The sequence below is a fragment of the Alligator sinensis genome, unplaced genomic scaffold (genome assembly GCF_000455745.1).
Source record: "Alligator sinensis unplaced genomic scaffold, ASM45574v1 scaffold615_1, whole genome shotgun sequence".
NCBI classification, from domain to species: domain Eukaryota; kingdom Metazoa; phylum Chordata; order Crocodylia; family Alligatoridae; genus Alligator; species Alligator sinensis.
This window is the reverse complement of record NW_005841982.1, coordinates 40,819-64,392: the sequence shown is the minus strand read 5'-3', so window position 1 is coordinate 64,392 and position 23,574 is coordinate 40,819. Positions and strand designations below refer to the sequence as shown.

The 23,574-nt window shown below is 43.0% G+C and overlaps 1 protein-coding gene across 6 annotated transcripts in view; it reads right to left on the bottom strand.

The window, feature by feature from the left end:
- Positions 1 to 23,574, bottom strand: part of DTNA (dystrobrevin alpha) — a 358,606-nt gene that overhangs the window by 313,711 nt on the left and 21,321 nt on the right. For 4 of the 6 annotated variants that reach the window (XM_025201064.1, XM_025201065.1, XM_025201063.1 and 1 more), the window contains exon 1: positions 501 to 807. The exons of 1 other annotated variant lie outside the window; for it this stretch is intronic. Coding sequence is in view for 1 of the 5 variants with exons in the window: in XM_025201061.1 (XP_025056846.1) it covers positions 501 to 517 (17 nt within the window). In the remaining 4 variants the exon portion in view is untranslated. Of the gene's footprint in view, positions 1 to 500; positions 808 to 887; positions 911 to 23,574 lie in introns of those variants that run through there. One more of the 6 variants, XM_025201066.1, reaches the window with a different exon arrangement.

Genomic DNA, 23,574 nt, shown 5'->3' with positions numbered 1-23,574 from the left:
AGCTCCTCACTGACTTTCTGACAGTAAAAGCACTTTTTTTGGCTCTTAGGAAAACAACTTTATCAGGATTGTAAAAGAAGTTATGTGAGCTTCAACATATCTGATTAATAGAGGGACAGATATGAATGATAAATAGCTACTTACTTCTGATAATTTGTTACAGATAACAATATAAACAGTGCTCCATCAAACAGTATATCCTGTTGATGAAGGGTAAAGTAGGAGAATGAAAAGACATCCGATAGGAAAACACCATTCAAAGACATTATAAAAGTACAGGATGTATTAAACATGCCAATACAAGTAAAGTTGCATTATTCCAGGTCACTGAAACATAAAATCCAAGTTAATCATAAAGAGCAAACAAGGAACATTACCGAAATGCATACCTCATTTTAAACATACTTCTGAATGCTCCAAAATCACAAGGAGGAAAAGTACAATGACCTTACAGTACAAAACAAGGATTTGTATCCACAAAAAAAGAGCTTTCTACTTACCCTACAGTATGTACCATGATCTCTTATGCCACCTTAATTCCAATAAATCCAGTTGTTTTATATTTAAAGAAATACTAAAGTCCTTAAACGGACAAGGGAAAGCTAACAAAACAGAACTTTAGAAGAAGCAAGGCAGAGAAAGATGAATTTAAACCCTGGCTCAAGATGCTATGTATTCTGCATCTATCTTTAACTTGTAAATGATTTGGTTTCACATTCCACTAAAGTCCCGCTGGCAGATGCCTTTGCAAAGCTTACCAATCACAGGCACTCCCTTTCTTTTTTTTTTCCTTCCGTCCTCTCTCTCTCTTTCTCTCCCACCTCCACCCTAATCTGCCATTCCACTCCACCCCCACCTTTTCTCTTCCTCTCTCATCTATCTTTTACCTGTCTGTACAAGATGAAAGGAGATGCTTTCATTGATCATTAGTTCAGACAAATGGGAAAGCAAAAACTTCTCACTGCCTCCCCTCTACATAAACAGGCTGTTTTGCAGTCAGGAATTAACTGACTTCTAAACTTGGCTGCCCAGGGAAGGAATGTTCTGAGTGACATTCCTGAGAGCTTGAAGCAACAGAGCTCAGGCTCTATTCTGCTCCTTGAAACATGGGGATGTTGCAGGTCTGCACCACAGATTATGCACAGCTTTTTCCAGAGGATTTATTTAAAAAAAAGCCAAACAATCTTCTCCTTCCTCCCACAGGGTTACAAGAAATTTTAGTCAGAGCAATCAAATTGGTACTCTCATCACATTTTCCTCTGAACTTGGTGTTTTACATTGAAGGAAACTAATTCAGCTGGTATAAATAGGCTAAAAAAAAATCCATTCCTTCCTTCGAACCCATTTTCAAACATGTTGCTGCAGCACATCAAAAGAAAAAAATGACAAGCTGGCAATGGCTGCTTATGTTCAAGAGAGAGGTAGCTGAAATGACTGCCTGTGCCAAATCTAATATTGGTCAAAGGCAAAGCCTGAGAGTTTGAATCCTAGAATCACTGATTAAATCACAATGTGAAATAAGATCACAAGAAAGCATTATCTATAGATGGTTTCTAATGCAGCCAGCTGGAGAGGGAGAGAAGGAGGGAGGCAAGGAGGAGCATCTCAGCCTCTGTGGTATTTCACTAGCTGTCATATAAGCTTCACTAGGGAATCATATTTGGAAGCTTACAGCCGGTTTGCCTGTGGAAAGAGATCTTTATCAAGGAAAAGCGTGCAAAAATAAAGATCTTCTAACCAGATAGCAAACACAAGGCATCTAAGACATTCTTATCTGCCTGCAGTTATCACATTAAAGCGTATCTGTTCAGAAACCAGGTCCTAATAATATATACAAAATAGACTACTCATTAATAGCAGTATTCAAGGTGACTGAAAGAGGGGGTGAGGGGGAAGGGAATCCTTCCACGCAACCCAGGAAGTAAATATTCATACCAGTGCCTTCGGTAATCATGAGTGGTAACGCAAACCTCTGGTCCTTAATATCACACATTTGAAGTTGCATGGTTTTAATTTGTAAACAGATGCAGTTAGCTATTGGTTGCAAACAAGGCTTTCTTATCTCAAACATCGCAGTAAGTGAGAATGGAACAAACCACAGGATTATATATAAAGCATATGAATTATTGAATGCTTTCAGCTGAAGCCTGGAAAATATCAATTTACAATCACACCAGTTTATACAGAATGATAACATGGCAAATATCTGTATTTTACAGTCTCAGGCCTTTGTCTTAACTGTTGTTAACAACAGTTCTTAACCATGTTTGCAGCTAAACAAGTGTTGAACACAGGTCACCTGCAAGCATAGAGAATAACAAACTATTGAACAAATGTTCAGTTGTAATCATGATAACTGACAGCTGTCAGCAATGGGAATTTTGATTACACAGATGAGGTCTTAAACCTTTCAAGCACCTGTGCTGAAAAACTGGCCTGAATAGGGACAGAAGTTACACATAAACCGGTTTAAGTGATCAGAAACTGATTTAAAACTGTAACAGATCAGAAGTTCAGTGCACTTAAACAACTTACAAAATGGACAAAACCAGTTTCAGATAAACCTGACTGGCTCAGACTTAACTGATTTAAGTCAAACCAGTTTATGGAACTTCTGTCCCAGACCTCTTCACTGTTCAAGTCAACTCCGTTCCCCAGTATCCCAGGATGCTTTGCAGCTCTGAGCTGGGCTGGCTGCTCCAGAGAGCAGGGTTGGCCCCATCCGTCTGCGCCCTAGCCAGAGCACTATCACTGCTCCAGCTGGCTGAGAAGTGGGTGGGGTGGGAAATTCAGCTCCAGACAGCAGCCAGGCCTACCTGCTGGGGTGGAGCAGCCCCTGCCAGGATTTCCCCCTCTTGCGACTGGAGCGGAGAAAGGGGTGACCAGACCCTGAGGCCAGGCAGGCAGACAGACAGACAGACAGACAGAGGCAGAGAAGGAGAGGGGGCTTTAAGCACCCTGTCCTCCCACCCGGGACTCCAGCCAGGATCTGCCTGGCAGGTGCGCAGCAGTCTCTGCTCCCCACCTGAGCAGAGGGGGTGGGGGCATAGCCAGATGCCAGCCAGGTTGGCAGGCTGAGGCAGGGGGGTGGGGGGTTAAACCCCACTCCCTTCCATTCCCCTGCAAGGGAGCCACAGCCAGGGACTGCCTGGCAGGTGTGAAGCAGCCCCTGCCTAGCTTTTCCCCTGCTCAAGCAGAAGGCTGGGGATGTGGCCAGATGCCAGCCAAAGTATCTGGCCAAGCCCCTGGCCCCTCCACTGAAGCAGGGAAAAAGCCAGGCAAGGGCTGCTTCGCCCCTACCAGACAGTCCCCAGCTAGGGGTCCCTTGTGGGGAGGGAAGCTGGAGTTTAAACCCCCCTCTCCACCCTCTGCCTCAGCCTGATGGCCTGGTCAGCATCTGGCCATGTCCCCGCCCCCTCCGCTCAAGCAGGAAGCAGGGGAAAAGCCAGGCAGGGGCTGCTTTGCCTCTGTCAAGCAGATCCCAACTGAGTTCCCATGCAGGCTAGGGGGATGGAGGTTTAAACCTCCTTCCCTGGTTCTGGACCCTATCCAGGATTTACCCCTAGGCTAAGGGGGCGGTGGGTAGCCCCAACATGCTTCTGCCCTACCCCAGCTTGAGTGGGGCAGAGGGCAGCCCTTGCCAGGGTTTTCTCCCTTACTCAAACACAGGACAGGGGGCATGGCCACATCCCAGCCCAGGACTGGGACAAAAGATATAGCCAGAAGTTCCCTTTTACCTAAGCATAATAAAGTTATAAAAACAGTACTGCCAACAGGGATGGGACGCTGAGGCAGGGGGTTTAAGTCCCGCTCCTCCCCACCTGAGAATGCCAGCCCTGGGCCCGGGTGTAGCCATGCCCTCCTTCTCCACAAGAGTAAATAGCAAGGGGTGGGCAAAAACCTGGCAGGCACCATCTCCCCCCCAGGCAAACCCTGGCTGGGGCCAGAGAGGGGGTTTAAACCCCTCCATCCCCACCTTAGCCTGCAAGCCCCCAGCTTGGGCGTGGTCACAACTCTGGCTACTTGATCAAGCCAGGGGCAGGAACCTGGCAGCGGCTGCCCCTGAGGCAAACGCAAACTGTGGTCATGTGCAGCCAAGGAGGACCTCCCCACCTTAGCCTACAAGCCCCTTGTTGGGGAGTAGCTACACACCTCCTGCTCAAGGGGGAGGCAAAACCCTGGCAGGGGCTGCCCCCCGACCCCAGACAGATCAGTGGTAGGGTCCCATGTGGGCCAGAGAGGGGGGTTTAAAGCCCCCCTTCCCCTGGCCTAAGCATGCTGGCCCCAGGCTGGGTCCTGGCCATGCCCCCTCTGCTCCAGCAGGGAGGGGAAGAAAGTCTTGGAGGACTTCTCTCCTTCCTTCCCTTTGGCAGTCAGGGAGGTGTGCTCTAGCACCCCCCCAACTTTTGGCCAGAGCTACTGCGGGCATGTGACTGCATTTCCAGAATTAAACATGTAAGTGTGTACACTTGCTTTTCGGTTCAATCTATGCAGCTTAGACTAACCTGCAAAGATTAAATCAATTCAGCCTCTGGCTTTTTGACTATCTGTACTTAACCCAGAAGTTACGTCCTACCTGAGAAAGGAAACACTGCAAGTTTTGCAAGTGCATTGCTACTGGAGAGTGCTCGCTGAATATCCCTCAATGACAAAATGTAGGCAACTACTGTTTTAGCCTGTCTATTTCTGCCCTCCACATTAATAAACATATAAACACTTCATTTGAAACAGAATTTTGTTCACTTAACTTTTGTCAGCAGCAGACATCGGTCTCAGGAGACCTTGAAGATTGCACCTTTGGTGGGATACTAAGTACCACCACAGCTTCTAGAGTGGCTGAGAATTTCAATGTGTGACAAGCAGACCCTTTGGCAAGTTGCACACAGAAACTTGGTTGAGATTGCACGGTATGCTGAGTACTGTCTTGTCTTGCCTGCCTCTGATGCCTCTTCTCTATCGCATCATCATTGTCCCTCTCCTTGAAGCAACGCAGGCCCTGCTTCCCAGGGGCTTTCCACTTGCAGCAGGCAAATTAGTCAACTACCAACTAAAAGAATATTCACAAGCTGTCAAATAAACAAAAGTTACCCAAAACCCTAAAATGGTCTATATGTGCTTTTAGCAAGAGGCATTTCCTCTGACTAGGCCTAAAGGGCAGCAATATAACAATTAAAAGTGTGTGCATTAGTAGGAAAGAAACGCACTTGTTTTGAATCCCTAAACTTTTCTCCTTTTAGCAAATGCTGTCTTCCACATGTTCATCTCACACACAGCCTTAAAAACATGCCATGCAGTTCTGGCCTGCTTTGATATCATTTAAATTCTCTTTGCCTCATTTTCCCCAAATAATGAATTCTGACTGTGATGAATTGGGAATCTGTGTGCCACTTATGAATTCTGATTGATTTTATGAAATATCTGTATCACTGAAAAACACAGCATATAGTATCCCTTATCTTTAGTCAGGGCTATATCACATTATCTCCTACACAAGGGACAATGGAGGGTTGTTACATCTTGATGGTCCCCAGTCAAACGTGAGCATCTTAGGACAGTAGAACAGACACATTATAGATGAAACCAGCCTTCTCCAACTTTTCTGCATGGGGATGGAGTACTAAGAGTGGAAAAATCCTCAGGCAAGAGAACAAAGAAGTCAAGCATTAGCACTGGATTTTTAAAAACCACAGAGCCTGAAAAATTCTGAGACTTGCCGAAACTTGGCAGATGAGAAGAACAGAGATTCTCCTTAGCCCCAAGCCCAACCAAGGAAAAAGAAGGTTCTCTGAAGAAGACAGACAGATACGTGCCCTGACCCAGATAAAAAGCCACATACAGGAATTTCCCATCTTCCTTGGAAAGCTCTGACTAAATTCCCAAGAATACTCAAGAGTGGTGAGGAAACTGAGGCAAGAAAATCTATAAGTTGTTTTTATTACTTTGTCTCGTTTTGTATAGTTTGAATACCAACTAAAGTATAAGAGTGTAAGAATTTCAAAAAACAACAAACAAAAAAACAATCAAAAGTTTGTGCAACTGATTGCTTCAATTACCACATGTCCCTCAATTTTAGTAAAACCTAAATCCAGAGCACTGCTACATTGGAACTCTGGAACACAGTTTGCTTAAGCTACCCTGAGGAGTTCAGGAAGAGGGGATGGAGAGAAATCAACACTGGTTCTGGGGGCCAAAGGCAGTTATGCTGTGAGGTTCTACTTCTTTGAGGGTGCAAGAGAAAGACTGGGCCTAGGCAGCATGCCAGGTAGACCAATGAAAGAGTCAGTACTGTGGCCCACTGCAGCCCACTCAGACCAATGGAAACTTGAGGGCACACAAATCTAGCATGGTTGGACCCTTCCATCAATGACCTGGAAGATGGCAAGTTTGCAGATGACACCAAGCTAGGGGGAGTAGTAGATACACTGGAGGGGAGGGCTAGAATTCAGAGCGACATAGACAAATTGGAGGACTGGCCCAAAAGGAATCTCATGAGGTTCAACAAGGACAAGTGCAAAGTCCCGCACTTAGGACAGAACAATCCCATGCACCAATACAGGCTGGGGGCTGACTGGCTAGGCAACAGATCTGCAGAAAAGGACCTGGGGGTTACAGTGGACAATAAGCTGAACATGAGCCAACAGTGTGCCCTTGTTGCCAAGAAGGCTAATGGCATACTGGGCTGCATTGGTAGGTATGTTGCCAGTAGGTCAAGGGAAGTGATTCTTCCCCTCTTATTCAGCACTGGTGAGGCCACATCTGTTCAGTTTTGGGTCTCCCACTATAGAAACGATGTGGACATATTGGAGAGAGTTCAGAGGAGAACAACAAAAATGGTGAGGGGGCTGGGGAACATGACTTATGAGGAAGGACTGAGGAAACTGAGCTTATTTAGTCTAGAGAAGAGGAGACTGAGAGGGGACTTAACGGCAACCTTCAACTACCTGAAGGGGGCTTTGAAAGAGGATGGAGCTAGACTGTTTTCAGTGGGGAGAGATGAGAGAACAAGGAGCAATGGTCTCAAGTTGCACCAAGGGAAGTTTAGGTTAGATATTAGGAAGAATTTTCTCATAAGGAGGGTAGTAAAACACTGGAACAGGTTACCCAGAGGTGGTGGAAGCTCCATCCTTGGAGGTTTTCAAAACCCAGCTAGACAAAGCTTTGTCTGGGATGATCTAGTTGGGTCCTGCTCTGAGCAGGGGGTTGGACTAGATGACCTCCTGATGTCCCTTCCAACCCTAACTTTCTATGATTCTATGATTTTATGACCCAAAATACAGAAGCCTGGTGAGTATACAGCTGTTGGAGCTTTACCAGGGCTGGATGAAGGAATAACAAATCATAGAAAATTAGGGTTGGAAGGGACCTCAGGAGGTCATCTAGTCCAACCCCCTGCTCAAAGCAGACCATCCCCAACTATATGATCCCAGCCAAGGCTTTTTTGTGAACTTCATAACAAGGCGAGAACCTTTCAAGAATCTTAGTATTGTTGTATGTACTAATATCTCAAATCTAGTAGCACATTATATACTGATCTATGATTATGCCTCACTATTCTTTCTAACAGGAAGATGTCCCTGTCGTAGACACTGGGGCACTGTAGCTTTCTATCATTCCTAATTTATCGTGCCTAATAGGCACAATCCTATCTTTTACATGTAGCTACTTAAATAGAGCACAAATTCATCATTTGCCTTTCATTTTTCTGTTTTTCTGTCTCTTCACAAGATGTTTACTGTGCACTAGCTTAATTAGCTGTACAATAAACATCTCGGCATCTACATGTGTGCCCCTATTAGGTGGGACTACACTAATTTATTCAGCAGCAGGATAATACTTGTAAATATAAGTACTATCCTACTGTGGAGTTAAAAAAAACTCCACAGCAGCGTACATGTAGGCACTGCCCCAGATGGCTGGGGCATGAGGCTGCCTGCCAGCTAGTCATGCACTGAAGCACCCTTGCACCCCAGCCAGCCCCTTCGCAGCATGCTGAGCCAGGGAGAACCGCCCCAGTCTAACAGGCTGAACCTCTGGGCCCCTGCTAGCTGGGGCTGCTCCGACTCTAACTCAATGTGCTATGCTTCCAGGCACACATTCAAATGGCAGTAAACTCTAGAGTTTATTGCTCCCGGGCACACGTTCAAACAGCACACCTGGGAGCAGTAAATTCTAGTGTTTATTGCTTCACATTAATTGCATGTGTAGACAGGCCCAGTTTGTTTAAATTTACTTGTCTAGACAGGCTTAGATTTTGAGTCCACTGAGGTAAGAAATGCATCTCACCTTAAGAGCCCAGTCCTTCAAATCCTCCCTCATAAAAGCTATCTTCACTCTTATGAGTAGGTCCCTTAACTTTAATAGGATGACTTAAGTGAGGATCATTTTAAAAAGTAAGGCTGTGAATATGAGGCTTTCATTAGTCTGATCCAAAGATATAATAGACTTTATTCTCCTGACTTTATCCATAGTTACTGTAAATCAATCTAATTCCAGGCTTGGTAGAGCTCTCTCAGGACTGAACGTCTTCTCCAGATAACCACTCCTACCTCTCTTATATTCAGGTGAGGTATCAAGCCACCTGCATCAGTGTGTCAGTAAAATCCACTTATCATTTTCCAGTTGGATCATTTATTACTGGAAGGGAAGTTTAGTCAAAACACCGCCAGGGAATTAAGAAGGTTGTGAAGAGTTATGTCCCATATTTGTAAAAACACATGTAAAATTAAGACAGTATCTAAATTAATAACTACCCAGGTAGAGAATGCACCAGGAAAAGACACTGCATTGAGCAATTTTGCATTGACAAGGGATTCGACGGGATTATTCATCTTCAGTTTCTTTCATTTTGCAAACAGATTCAATCTCAGTTGTAGATCATTAATTTTCTAGCACTCTGACAAATGGTTCACTAATAATTTCTTTAATATTGTGTGTTATATGCTTTTATTATAGAAAGTTATATGCTATGCCAACTTTATAAAGTAATACTAATATCTTGTATATCTTTCAGCAAGCCTAAAAAAAAGACAAAACCCACTCAGACACATATAATGCCACAGCATTATCTGCAAAGCAGTCAGAATGATGCCATAAAAACAGAATGCAGTGGAACAATGCAGGACCAAAATATAAGCACTAAAAATAAAGAAGAAACTTGTAGCTAATTTCAATAATATGAAGTTACTTTGTACTTTGCAAAAATAAAACGATTATTAATAGTTTTGTTTTTGCAAAGTAATAATAATAATAATACTATTATTCACTTTATTTAAAAAACAACAACAAAAAGACCTGTTACATTTTTCCATGAAGCAAAATTTCCTTATGCTACTAAGAAATATAGCACTAATGAAGGCAACTTTTCACTAGAAACTTATGGGTCTAAATGCTTTCCCCCACTCTCCTACTAGCCAACCCTGTCAGGACTACTAGAGAATTCCTACTTCCATTATGTTTCTTCCAAAGACCAAGAATTAGTAGAACACTGACAAAAATCAATGGGTAAACCCAAGATACAATGTCTCTAAGATACAATAAAATGAAGATGACTTTCAAACACAGTGAACTGTCTGTGGGACTGAATTTTGATATTATAACACAAAAAAAATCTACAGAAAACAACTACAAGCACAAAACATACCGATGCATGCAGGCAGAGTCCTGTATACATAAAGCACTGAAAGAAGTCTTTTTGTTGTTGTTGCTGGTGGGATTCCCGGACAAATTTCAAAGGTGCATCATCTACAGTTGGATTCAGGTCTAAAAAAGCTGAACCCAAAAGGCTTAAAGTGACAGCTCTTAAAAAGAAAGACTTCACACCAACTGTAAAGGTTTATGTATAATGCATAAGTACAGCACATAATTCCTCACAGTTAAGGGATGTTAGAACCAATATTGCTGAAAGTTATAGAATCCAATTGCAACCTAGAATCCAACTGCAAGTTAGCACACACACAAACCATTGTGAAGATAGCCCAGAACACTCTAGTCTTAAATAAGATATACCATTGCAGTCCACACCCAGTAAAGCTGACTGTAGGTTTGAGCACACCCAGATTATACAGTCTCATCATAAGTCAATACTAAAGTGGATTCATTTTGCCAAAAGATAGCTCTCTCACCTTTGCTCATCCTACAGCTCAGATGTCAAGGGTGCACTCTGTGCTCTTTCACAGGAGATGCAATGAAGGGTACTTATTTTTGCATGGACAGATGACCAAAGGTCCTTAATAGAAATCTGAAGAGTAGGAGTGCCCACAGGGTCTTCTCCAGAATTGAAAAGGACTAATCTAGGAAAATGGTTTAAACTAGGCTCTGTTCTACTTGTCCAAAGTAAAAAAATAACTCACACCCCGACAGCCCTCCCACCCTTAACTGTCTCATAAAAATCTGGCACTCACTTTATTTTGCCTTTTAACAGAACTGCCTAAGAAAGAAGGAAAAACTTTTAACGTCTTTTACTGGGGAAAAAAAATCACAAGAACTCTGACCCTGAGGGCAATTAAGGATTCAGGAAACTGCTAATGAGATGAGGAACTTATTACATAAAAGTCACCAAGTTGAGTATCATACAGCTTGGTTGTTTAAAAGTCACTTGCAGCTAACTAGCTCTGTAGGATATGAGTTGCTGTTCCCAACCCAATTCTGAGTGGACAGTTGTCTCAATCATGTAATTGCCTCCATTCCCATAGAGAGATGCACAGAAAAACCACAAATTGGCACTCTGGCCTCTGCTAAAAGAAAAGACTGAATGTTTAGACTAAGTCCTAGAGCAGTGATCCTTAAGCAGGGTGCCATGAGACCTTTTTAAGGGTGTCATGGGTGTCACGCAATGGGATGCAAATATTTGGTGTGCAAACACCTACACAATTCACAAGATAAACTCAGAGGCTCTGTCCAGATGTGCGCAGCCATGCGGTATGTGGCACCACAGATGCATCTGCGGTGCCGCACACTGCACATTCAGTTGTTCCCCGCACTGCTACCTTGCCAGGATCAAAAAAAAGTACCTGCATGGAAAAAAAGCAGGGTAGTACACATGGCAGCAGCATGAGCTTCCCTAAACCAGAGCCTGGCCTGCCAGAGCCACACTCTGGCTGCTGGCCAGGCTCCCTGCTGAAGGAATGCTGTGGCTGCAGGTCCCAGAGGCCCCCAGGACTCCAGGTAAGACTGCTGGCTCCCCTACCCAACCCGGGGTAATCTGACATGCACCAGAGGGCATGTGGCAAGTCATTTCCCAGGGACAAGTAGCAGCAGCACAAGGTGCACCGCTGCTTCTTGTCCCCAGGGAAACAAATGTCCGTGTTCATGCGGATGCGTCCAGAGATTTCAAATTGAAATTGACAGTGTCAAAAACATTCTAACCTCATGTGGTCTTTCTGAGTTCCTTGCACCAAAAGAATTGCTCTATTAACTTTCACTAGTTTCTTGACTATTGAAAAATAAGAGCTGGCATTTTTCAAAGAAGCCTTGAAGCTAACAAGGTTGAAAACCACTGCTTTAGAGGTCCAAGCCCAGATTGAAAAAAATGGGCCAGTGGTCAGGAAGAAGGTTGCACTACTGCTCCCTTTGCTGTACCCGATTTGTGCAGAAATCCCAGAGTAGTTAGTAACCTAGAGCTGTGTATTGAATGGTACCTTTCATGAACAACACATTCGCAAGACAAACACAGGGAAACCTGAAAAAAGGATAAAGAAAATCAGGACTGCAGAGCAAAAAAGAGAGAAAATGACACCTCAAAATATTAAATGCATGAAAATCTGTGAGTCTCTTTCTTGACTTCCTAAGCATTGGCACCAACCCCACAATCCTAGAGTTGGTACAGGGAATGTAGCACAAAATGCCTTCCCCATAGGCTTATTATAGATAATGATCTCATCTTAAAAGAAATATGGATGTCACGATTAGCTGCATGGCTCAGACTGCAGAGAAATGTACAAGAAGCTGTTCAAGCATAGTTGCTTATAGCAGGAGAATGACAAGTTATATAATGCAGTCAGTAAATGCTTCACATACTGTGGTTCATTGCAGGCATCAAAAGGGAAAAAAAACTGAGTCTCAGTAATGCCACACTGAATTTAAAAAGTGATACTTAAAACCAGGAAAACAAATAATCTAGGAATTTAGTCAATTAATAACTGGAAATTATCAGTCTGATTTAGTGAGAGAATTATGTTAACCCATAAGAACCTGAATGCTTTCAAATCAATAAACTCACTACATTTTTGAAGGTTGAGAAATTGGTAATATTGGCTATAACCCATAAACCACATCCTATCAATTTCCTGGAGGTCTTGTACTTCAAGAAAAAGGTAAATTAAGGTTCAAATGTTCGATTTTTACAGCAGGGCTTCACCAATAATCTTTCAGCTACACCAAACTTCCCCATTTGGAATTCCGATTTTGTAATAATCCAAGATAGATTTGAGATAATCTCCAAGAAAGAATCTTTTTAACAAGTTTTATCAGAAGGTGAAAGTTAACCAGAATGGGAAGGAATGAGTAAATAAATCAGCATACCGGTATTTACCGGTATACTCATACAGCTTATGAGTATAGACAGTGCAGGCATGAAAGGGATGGCAAATATCAGCGTGAAATGAACCAATTTAGATCTGTTTGCCTTAAAAGAAAAATCATAAGTACATCCTAAACCTCGAATACAATTATAGATTGTTTGGGTTTTTCCTGTTCCACAGGAAAAACCCAAACCATTATAAATACCAGTGAATTCTGGAAATGGGGTGTTACAATTAGGAGATGCCAGTGTTCCCTTGTATGAATGCCTTAAAATATTATTTATTTTTATATTGAAAATTATTTATCAGCTAATCAAATACATTCCAAAGCAGGATTTCCTATACAATCTTAAATACAGTAAATTAGTCTTACATTTATCAGACTTGGTTTAATTAAGTAACAATGGCATCTACAGAACAAGACAAGTCTAAAGGAAATCAGGTCAGTATTTTTAAAGATATGACTATTTAGCAAGGGATTTTCTGAAGACCTCAGCATCAACCTAATTCTTCTCTTGGCATCAGTTTAACTGTAATACTACTGACTTCAAAAGCCGTGTGTAGACAAAATGAGAGGCATGTGTGAACGACACTTTAAAGAGGGCTAAATGCTTTTGCACCACTTTAATGGTGTCAGTGTTTCCATGCATCGATGGCGTATCGCGCATTAATTCCAGCTGCTGTAGGAAATTCGGTAGCATAATGCACCTTAAGTGACTCCGAGGAGGAGTTTTAGTTTGCTGCCGCTATAGCCATGGAGTGAAGTACTGGGCTCCTACAGCTGCGAGGCAAAGCATTGGGTTCTGTGCAGCTCCATGGCTCTGCAGGAAGCCCTGCAAGCAGCCTCGCAGCAGCCTGGGAAAGCAGGCTCTGCCCAAGAAAAGCGGCAAGCCTGATCCTTCCCCCACTCCACCCAGAGCCTGCCTGAGCTGCGCAGGGGCCCGGTGCTTCCCTCCGCAGCTGCGGTGCCCCCCCCAGGACTGCCTGTGCTGGGTGCCTGCAGGCAGGTGCTGCCGCACGGAGGGCCACCACTGCCATGGAGGGAAGCACCAGTCCCCCTGCAGCCCAGGGACCACTCCGCCCACTGGCAGCTTGCCCTCCCCTCCCTGCTGAAGAGGCAGGGAAGGCAGTGGGGTGTATGCAGGACATGGGGCTTTAATCAGCCCTAACTTGAAGCAGTGTTTTTAAAAACCCATCGCTTCAATTTAGGGCCCCCGTTTCATCTATACATGCCTAATGGTAGTAGAATTAAGACAAGGCTGAGGTCTTTTAAAAATCTCCCCTGTAATAAAGTACCACAACAAGAGAATGAGGTTATCTGAATGTGAAATGCCATCAGCCACATGAAGGCCTGAGGTGGGGCACAGAGAGAGACAAGCCAGGACACTGACTTCAGTGACATTCCCTAGATTTACATGAATGTCAGCAGGCAGACTGAGTCCCATTGAAAGTTGCCTGGATCTGTCTGAGTCAGCCCTGTCTAAAAGCAGACAAATCTGCTTTTATTGTTGAAATTAAATGAAGCGCAAAAGTAAGTTAACAGCATGCTGTTACGCATGCTATTATGCTGTTATATGCTGCAAATAAGTTACATTTTAAAATACTCATTTTAATAGATTCCTAGATAATGACTAATAACACATTTTAAGATTGTTAAATAAGTATGTTATTTTATGTTGGTAGTGTCTTCTTAAATTTGATTATAAGCAACATACATAGATATAACACAAACTGGGAACAGATCTGGACATACTTACTGCCACTAAGATGCCTGAAAATGATTGTGAATCAACATACTCCTTGTTATAACACTTCATTACATCTCTCTTAAATCAGTGCATTTATCTCCAAATGAAACAAACAGGTAACTTCCTCATTTTGGGATACTGTACACTTGATCTAAAGCCTCAGATGTTGTAATGTAAACTCTCATGTATGGCTATTGCTGTGGAAGTCTTGCCCCAAGACTTTACGACTGCACACTGAAAAATTTGAGATTAAATTATAGGCATCTGAGACACAATTATTAATAAAAATATGCTTTCCCATATACGCAGTAGCCTGTTAATATATCCACTGGCACCATGAGGGCAAGAATGATACAAAGATGTTTCTCTGAGCCATCACTACATTTACCTTTTCCTGTTAGCCATACCTTTTTCTAATAGAAATTAACACAACAATACCGGTAAGAACCAAGGTTCTTTGAGACATATTATGGGCAGAAAATAGTTCTCAGTTTTTTTTTTAAAACAGTTTAAGATTACAGAGCAGATTGTAAGGGTTGTCCCTAGTGGCTACAAGCGGGACCTTAGGTCTGTTGCCTTTCTCTCCTATTTTCTTGCCTTCCACAAAGGCTTCTCCCTTCTTGTGCTCTTACTAGGTGCGTTCTACTCTACCAAGGAGAACAAAGAGGTGGGTCCATGGCCCTGACCCCTTTATAACCTACTACAGTACAAACTGGTCATGAAAGGCAAGCAGAGAATAGTGTAACTGGGTGGAGGGGACGCCAGCTACTGGGGACCACAACCCTGGGCATCATCTTTGTTGTGAGGGGGAAGCAAAATAGCCACTGACATCACAGGCACAGAGGCTTCCCTGGGCACAGCACTGATCTGCTATATCTCTGCAGTCAGAAGGCATGTTTCAAAAGAGATGTGGAATACTGTTTATTCCTCTGCATGAGGGAACTGTAAGAGGATTTGTGCCTCTAGAGACAGGTCTTCTTCAAATTCCACCTGGAACGGTACAATTTCATAACAACCCCCAGGTCAGGCTAGCAGATAAATGTCACATGGTAGGTCTAGGAATGTAACCAGTTTCCAGTGCCCAAGTGTCATTTACAGTTAATTTTAGCTTTCATTGCAACTCAGAAGTCATCATTTTCTCTTGTCATCAACAATGGAGGTATATGATTCTTTGACACAATTCAGTCATCCTGATTTAGGCTCTCTCCTCACCCTTCTTTGTTTGTACCACATTAACCTATATGACATTACCCTTCCAATGGTATGACATTTCCAATGTTTTCCTGGAAAAGCTTAGAAGTCATTTAAAGACTGTTTTGTGAAATATAAGTCTTCTATAACTGCAATAGTTCAAAGTGCAGGTAGTCACTTGGTTCCACAGTTAGAAAACGGGATATTCTGAAATCAAAGTGTCCCTCTTAAAAATGTGATAAAATATGGTAATTGCATCATGTTCTTATGGTTAAAACACTGGACTGGGATCCAGGAGAGCTGAGACCTTGGCCAAGTATGTTTGTGATTCAGGTCCAAGTTTAAGTGGAGACAATACTTCTTCCCTCTAACCTTTTGTCTGTCTTGCATATTTAAACTGTGAGTTCTTTAGGGCAGGGATTGTCTTAATACTTGTTTGTCTAGTGCCAAGAAAAACAGGACCCTGAACTTAGTTGGAGTCTTTACGTGCTACTGTAATGAAAACAATTGTAAAAGTAGTTTTCAGAGTAGGTTTTACTCTGCATATTGAATGGAAAGCTGAGCTAGATACAGACATTCAAAAAGCCCACAGCAAAAATCTAAGTTATGCGGTCTTCTGTAAGCAACATCATTTAGATCAGTAGTGAATAGAACATGCGTGCCCTTGGTTAATCTTAGACCAGGTTCTGCCATTTTTAAACCAGTCTGTTTGTGCTGAACTTCTGTTCTGTTATGGGTATAGATCGGTTTCTGATCATTTATACTTGTAAAAGTGTAAGGCCTGTACCTGGCCTTAGTTAACTTAAAAAAAGTAAAAAGTTTTCTCAAGAGGTTTTCCAATCAGCTGTACTATCTGATTAACTACTAAGCACAAAGATTAAAATTTCACTTAATGGAAAGCAAATAGTCCAAGAACAACAAAAAAGTTGCCTTACAAAAGGGACAGAATCTATCTAGCCAGTAAATAATTAAAGCTTTTCTCTGTTCTCTTCCATTTTCTATTTTAAGGCTTTTCATTGTATGGGATCAAAGTCAGCTCTAGTTGCAGTGAGTCAGACAAATCCATCTCTAAAACAGAATGAATGTATGATCTCATCCATTGTGACAGCAGACCTACCATACCACCTGTCTGAACTCCAGTACATAACGTTTTTTTTGACAGTGACAGTATCCAGCAAACAGCCCTGAATTCAACGGTGCATAAGGAAATTAACAAAGTGAAAAAATAAATGACTAAATCTGGTAAGCCTTCATCTGGAATTTCACATTTAGTACTGGCCATATCACCTCAGAAGGGACAGAGTAGCAGCAGATGGGTTCAGAGCTGAGGGATGTTAGTGATTAGAAGCATAGGAAACCTTTAGTATGAAGAAAGATCAAGGCAGTTTTGTTTCAACAGGAAAAGAATCAGAGGGGATATGTTATATATCTGTAAAATAATGGTATAATACATGGAATTTAAACACTTGCTATTCTCTCAGAATAAGAGAAGGTTAAAATTAAAAAGACAAATTTGAGAAGGCTAAAAGGAAATTCCTATTTTTCTTTTTTAAAGGAGCATAATTTAACCTGTAGAAATCTGCAGTAAGTTATCATTGGGACCAATAGCTTACTTGTAAAGGTGCCCTGATATATTGGTTACATATCAGATCAGCACCGATAAAACGAAAATTAACATTATCAGCTCTTGGCTTTTTTGGCCAATGTAGCCAATAATGTCACAGATAAATGCCACATGCATGCACACAGCCAGGAATGCACCATGGCAGTCTGGAGAGCAGTCTGTGGGCGGGGGGGAAGAGGCATGGGGGAGGGAAGGGATGTAGGGTGAGCAGATTGAGGCCCCCACAGTGAGGGAGGTAGTGGGGAAGGGGCTGCTGCCCAGCTAGAGTGGTGAATGGGATTCCAGGGCCACAGCAAGGTGTGGGAGGGAGCCACGGGCAGCTCCCCACTGCTGCACACACCCCCAGGGGAGGTATGAGGGGTCGGTCATGTGCCCCACTAGATTTGTGTGCAGGGTGGAGGTGGGCTGCCTGCTGCAGGCTCAGGGCCAGAGGCTGCACCAGTCTCTTCTGGGTTTGGGGGCTGGGCTGGGATTGGGATCAGAGTAGACAGGAGTGGTGTGGGCTCAGCTGTGCAGGGTAAGAAGTGGCAGCAGTGCTGGGAGGGGTAGCTAGAGGGGAGGCAAAGGTGAATTTTGGGGTGTCTATATGCCCCCCAAGTCCCTTCTGCTTAGGGTTTTCTCCTCTGCTGCCTTTCTATTGGGAGGCCTACACCGGCCACGGCCCCCCTGCCCACCCTGCGGCAGGGGGGCTCCCAAGGGAAAGGCAGCAGAGTGAAGAGCCCCAAACAGGGTCGGCAATGGTGGGGGCTTGGCGGACTATAGCAAACCCGAAAATTCACCTTAGGCCCTACATAGCCACCTCTCCTGGCACCACTGCCACCACCCATCCTGCACAGCTGAGCCCACCCTGCTCCTGGCCACTCTAAGCCCAGCCCTGGCCCAGCCCCCCTGCCAGAAAGAGGCTGGCACAGCCCCTGGCCCTGATCCCACAGCAGGTAGTCCATCTCTGCCCTGCGCACAAATCTGGGGCGGCACATGCTCCCCCATGCCTCCCATGGAGGTGTGAGCAATGGTAGGGAGCTGCTCACCCTCCCCCCACCCCTTTAACAAGCCACCTATGGCTCCATCCCACACCCTGCCCCAGCCCTGGCCCTGGGGTCCCATTCACTGCCCTGTCCTTGCCCCTGCCCCACTCCCTCCCTCACCATGGGGGACTCGATCTGCCCCCTCCACACCCCTTTACCCTCCCCCATGTTCCTTCCCCCCCACAGACCTCCCAGTAGGACACTGTTCTCCAAGGTGCCCAGCTACATTCCTGTAAATTGGCTATCAGATCAGTATTGGCCAATATGGCTGGTTAATAATTGGCTATCGGTATCGGCTAAGAAAATCTTTATTAGTGAACCCCTACCTACTTGGATTCAAATTAGTTTTCAGAATTTTTATGGATAATATAATCCTGGTTGTTCTCATTAGAAAGTTGTTTTGTTTAGTTTGTTGTGGGGTTTTTTTGGTTTGTCTGCTCTGCTTCAAGGCATCAAGAAACCACTGAGTGCCGGGTGCAGGGAAAAAACTTCCCTTTTTGTCAGGTTATTCCATAATTGCACAATGCAAGATTTCTTATAATTTCTTTGGAAGTGTTTTGTACTGGCTGAAATATAACATGGCAACACTTTGTTCAGCAACTTTTAGCAGAGAAACATTTCCATTAACACTGAGGATGGCAGTCAGCTAAAAGGTTTATTTATACAACTTTGTTTCCAACGATTCAAGAAAAGCAGGAGTCCTGCAACTGCAATGTGAAGTTTTGACTTCTAATACCCTGTTTTATGCCGTGAGATTACAACCACGTGAAAATGCTGTTTAGCCTAGAAGTATTTAAAGGCAAAGGCCTAAATTGTATCAGAAACAGATAGGAATACATCAACACCGACTTCAATGAAAAGCTACCTATTTAAACCAGGCCTAGATTTGGGCCCAGGTATATATTTTCCCACTGCTATGAGTCACCTTATGTGTTCTCTGCTCATTTAATACTTGTTTTGCAAGGACAATTAAAGCCATTAACAAACTTTATAAACCCTAGAATATTTCACTTTACCAGTTTAAATGTAGATCTCACATCCCATGGCATAATCTGAATACCTACAATAGAAAACAGTTGTGAGAATGGACTTTTTAGCACAGCATATCACTTTAAGTCCTATACACTTTTCTCATGTTACCCGGCATACTTCTCAGCCTCACCTCATCAGAAATTGCATTGTATAAAATTTACCTCGAAATCGCTGAGAATATTTTTCTTATTGTGCTATTTATTTACCCTACAAGTAAAGATGCCAAAGGGATAGGCAGAGTAAGAGCTGGAAAGTGCTCAAGTAGCAGGGGAAGAAAAAAAGCAAAAAGAAAAGAAAAGGTTCCATTAGCCTTTTGGCCAAACTACAGCTAAGGACCATGTAGCTACTAAGATGGAAAGGGAGCTAATTGAATAGGGCAAAAAAAAAAAAAGATTTTAGAATTGATATTTTATTTGCGGTTTGTGAGACAGCTGTTAGAAAAAATACCATTTTCTGGCCTAGGAAGCTTGCTACTGCACCAATAGGTCAGTAAATTGCTGCATTACTCCATGAATGACTCGCCCTCTTTTTTTTCATACAGCTCAGATTGTGAAATTGTAATGCTGGCCCCACCAAAAAAAAAGCTACTTAGAGTAGAAGTATGTATGTGAAGAGTTCATGTAAATCTATCAAGATGACAAAAACATAACTTTATAAATCATGAGCTGAAAACATGGTAATTAAACCTGCAGTGGGTTAAGAGTGTACAACAGGACCTTTGGCCAGCAAGTAAACTTAGCTCAAACAGGAATGTTTCTTCCTCATTAGTGTCTGGCATTTGAGTTCAACCTTTCTAAGTGCCTCTTCTGTTTACTTAGGGACAGCTCCTTAATTCAAGTCCACAAGATGACTTCATTTAGTATAAAACCATTACTGGGGTTGAACATGCCCACATTAATAATGTCCTGCAGCTTGTCAGATTGAAAAATCATGAAACTAGGTTGAAACATGGAAATAATAACTGCAGTTGTGGGAGCTCAGACCTGTGTAGAATTTGACTACATCCCCTTGGTCTACCCAAGCTGAACTGTACAAGAACATGGTGAATTAGATCAATTTGTAACCTTAAGTGAACCTGCAGGGTAAACCTTACATCACATTTCTTCAGTTCTTTATACCACCCACAAACAAACAGGCCCAGTTCTCTTGGCCCCTGACACAGGATATTTTGTGTGCTATAGGTGGAATGTACATTTTTAAACAAAAAGCATGCTTAAACGTACTCATTTCAGCCCCCTGGCACTGACATTCAGCCAGTAAGATAGCCATAATAAGATAGAATTGCCACATTTTAAAAAATAAAATATGAAATATGAAATACTTCAGCTCTTTTCATTTAAAAGAAAGCTACTTATGGTTTACTTAGTGCTACAACTGGGCAAATCCAAAGTACCCCTTTATGAAAGCCCATGTGCAGCGCACCTGGATATAGTTGGCTTTGAGGGGATGTGTGCATTGTAGCCCCTGACAAGTTAAGATAAATTAAAAATCCATGGTCCAGAGAGCAGCAGTGGTGTCCATGATGTTTTACAGTATGAAGACAAGGCACAGCTGTCTCCCAAGAGCCTGAAGACTAAATCACACAAGATAGAGCCAAATCTGTCTCATCCCTCGCACTGCAACATGATGGGAATATAGGCAAAAGAGGAGATCCTCCACTGCACAGATCCTCCCATTCCTCAACAGTGCAGGGTCATGAGACTGCTACAAAGACTCCCTCTCAAATGCTGCTTCTACGTGCCACCATGCAACTGTCTTAGCTGATGATCCACAATACTAATATTTAGTGTTCATACTTCAAAGTTCTCCCTCATCATAGGGAGAATTGGCATGAAGACTATCCCTGCGGCACATAGTAAATGTCTGTCTCCATCATGGTGATCACAGGCATCCTAGAGTACAGCTGGCTTTGAAGGAGACTTCAGTGGATGACTTTGTACCCTTATGTCAAAAACAACAATGTTCACTAAGCTTCATTAGATTCCTGCTAAGATAATAAAATTTCTGTTTCAGGTAACAACCCTTTGCTAGCAGAGGCCTGGAAGGAAAGCGTTTGTACAAGCTCTACTGTAATGGGTAAAAGACTACAAAGCTGCCCTGATTCCTTTTGGAGGAAAGGAAAAAGGCAGTTACCTTCCTAAGAAAAACATTTGGTATATTCCATTGCAAGATGCCAGATTGCAATAGGCTAGCTGATAGAAATTGAAATAAAAAAACATACTGTTCTACTATCTTCACTGTACAAGAATAAATTGGATGAATAGGAGTGGTATAATAAAGAGATGCTACAGTTCTAGTCAGCATCTATCATCAATATTCACACTTTAAAAAATGACCAACATAGAAGACTAGAATTTATTTTTCCCTGAAGTGATGAAAAAGATATTGAAAGCATTTTTTATCTTTAAAAATATTTTTCTTAATATTACTATTACAGCTTGAAGCAGCAATTTGTTTCCCAATTTTCTCTAATACATGTTGCTTTGTTATCACAAACCTCCTCATAAGTGCTGGGTTACAGGCTTTGACTTCATGTTTTTAGAGATTTTTTTTTCTTTTTTAAGAACTATACTGACTTTGAACGTTATATTTGAAGTACATATCATTTGAAAAAATAATGAAGACAATTTACCTTTTCCTTTACAGTGACCCTTAAACACACACAGCCATGTTTGTATGAACTGGTGGTGTTTCAACGGCCCTATGCTTTCACATAGCATCTCCACACAAGTCAGTACTTAGGCACTGTATATTTGGAGCACAGACTGAACATCAAAAATGATGTTCACAGCTTATTATACTGCTCATCATAAGCAAGACAATAATAAATACATTTTAATAGAACAAGAACCATGCCTACCTTTTTAATGGAACACAAATATACATGAGAAATGTAAAGCTGAAGGATGATTTTTCTAAAACTTCTCTTTTAAGAGGACAGATTTCATACTATTTAATGGCTACATGTGCACAATTAATCAAAGGAAATCTAAGAATAAATAATATGCCAACTTTCCTTAAGGTAAATAGAAAACTAGAGTTGGCTGAATTGCAGTAATAAAGAACATGTAATAATCAATATGAAAGGGATGTGGCAGGATTAGCTCATCCTGACAGGTAAAAGAGCTGCTATTTCAGGTTCCCCTTTTCAGCTCCCTGGCAAATCCACCCCACATGGTTCAAATCATATCTGTCTTAGGGTTTGGTTTATCAGAAACACACATACTGGGTACGTCCACACATGCAGGCACCTGCGCTTGCAGCAGCTCAAATAGAAGTGGTGCAAATTTGAGCCGGTGCTTTTTGCCTCAGCGCACATGCCCAGACATGCACTTGGGGCAAAATAACCCTGCCTGGCTCCTCCTGGATCTGCACCCAGGGGGATCTAGAGTCTGGGACCAGCACCTGTGTTGGCCCCAGCAGTGTAAAAAGCTGCCCTGGCAAGTAGCTCAGGGCTACTCACTCTCAGGAGCTCCTGGAGGCCCACAGCAATTTTGAATGGACAAACAGACAGGAGCTTCTGGGGCCCAGCCAACTGGTACCTGGGGACACTACCCCTTGGGCTAGCTGGACTACTGAAGCAGCCCTGAGAGTTCCCTGCACCCTCTACCCACTGCAGCAGGGCTGCTGCCTGGCTGGGACCTGCTGCGCACCTGCCAGACCTGGATGGGGACTGCACAGCCAGTAGAGGCATCGCCCCTTTGGGCCAGCTGCCAGTGGGCTGTGCCTGTGGAGCTGGCCTTTGTGCAGCACTACTACCATGTGTGCCCCCTGCCCAGTCATCTGGGCAGCTATCGCCCGGAAGATGTTCTAGGTATGGTAGCCTGCTCTGAACTGTCAAAGCATGTTCTCCTGGCCCCAATTGGTCAGGAGGTCAGCCACCTCCAGCTGGGTCCAAGGTGCCAAATCTGATCACTAAAAAATGTTAATTTACAACTCAATACAGCATTTTATATCCGTCCTTAAACTCTTTTTTTTTTAATTTTCAAATGTCATTAACTCTAACAGACAAGTCATCACAACACTAAATGTATGCTATCCTTAGAAATTCTACAACTAGATTTCATCTTCCCCATTCACACTATCATTTTTCTTCATAGACTGAAACAGAAATACGAGTTTTCCTGCTTTTTCAACTCCCAGTCAATTTCTTAGCTTTAAGTGAATAATACCAAACGATGAAAATATTCTCTCTGTGCCTGCAGAGGAAGCTACTGCTGTGAAAAAATGGCTTAACAACTGAAGGAACTCTGTTTCAAGGTGCCTGGCTAATGATTTCCACCAATTCAGGGGAGTGACTTTGTTCAAAACATCATCAGTAAACATGTACTGTTTAAATCAAGGGCGGGCAATTATTTCGGGCGGAGGGCCACTTACCCAGTTTTGGCAGGCTGTCGAGGGCCACATGGGTAGCCCCGCCCCTTGACAGGTGCCCT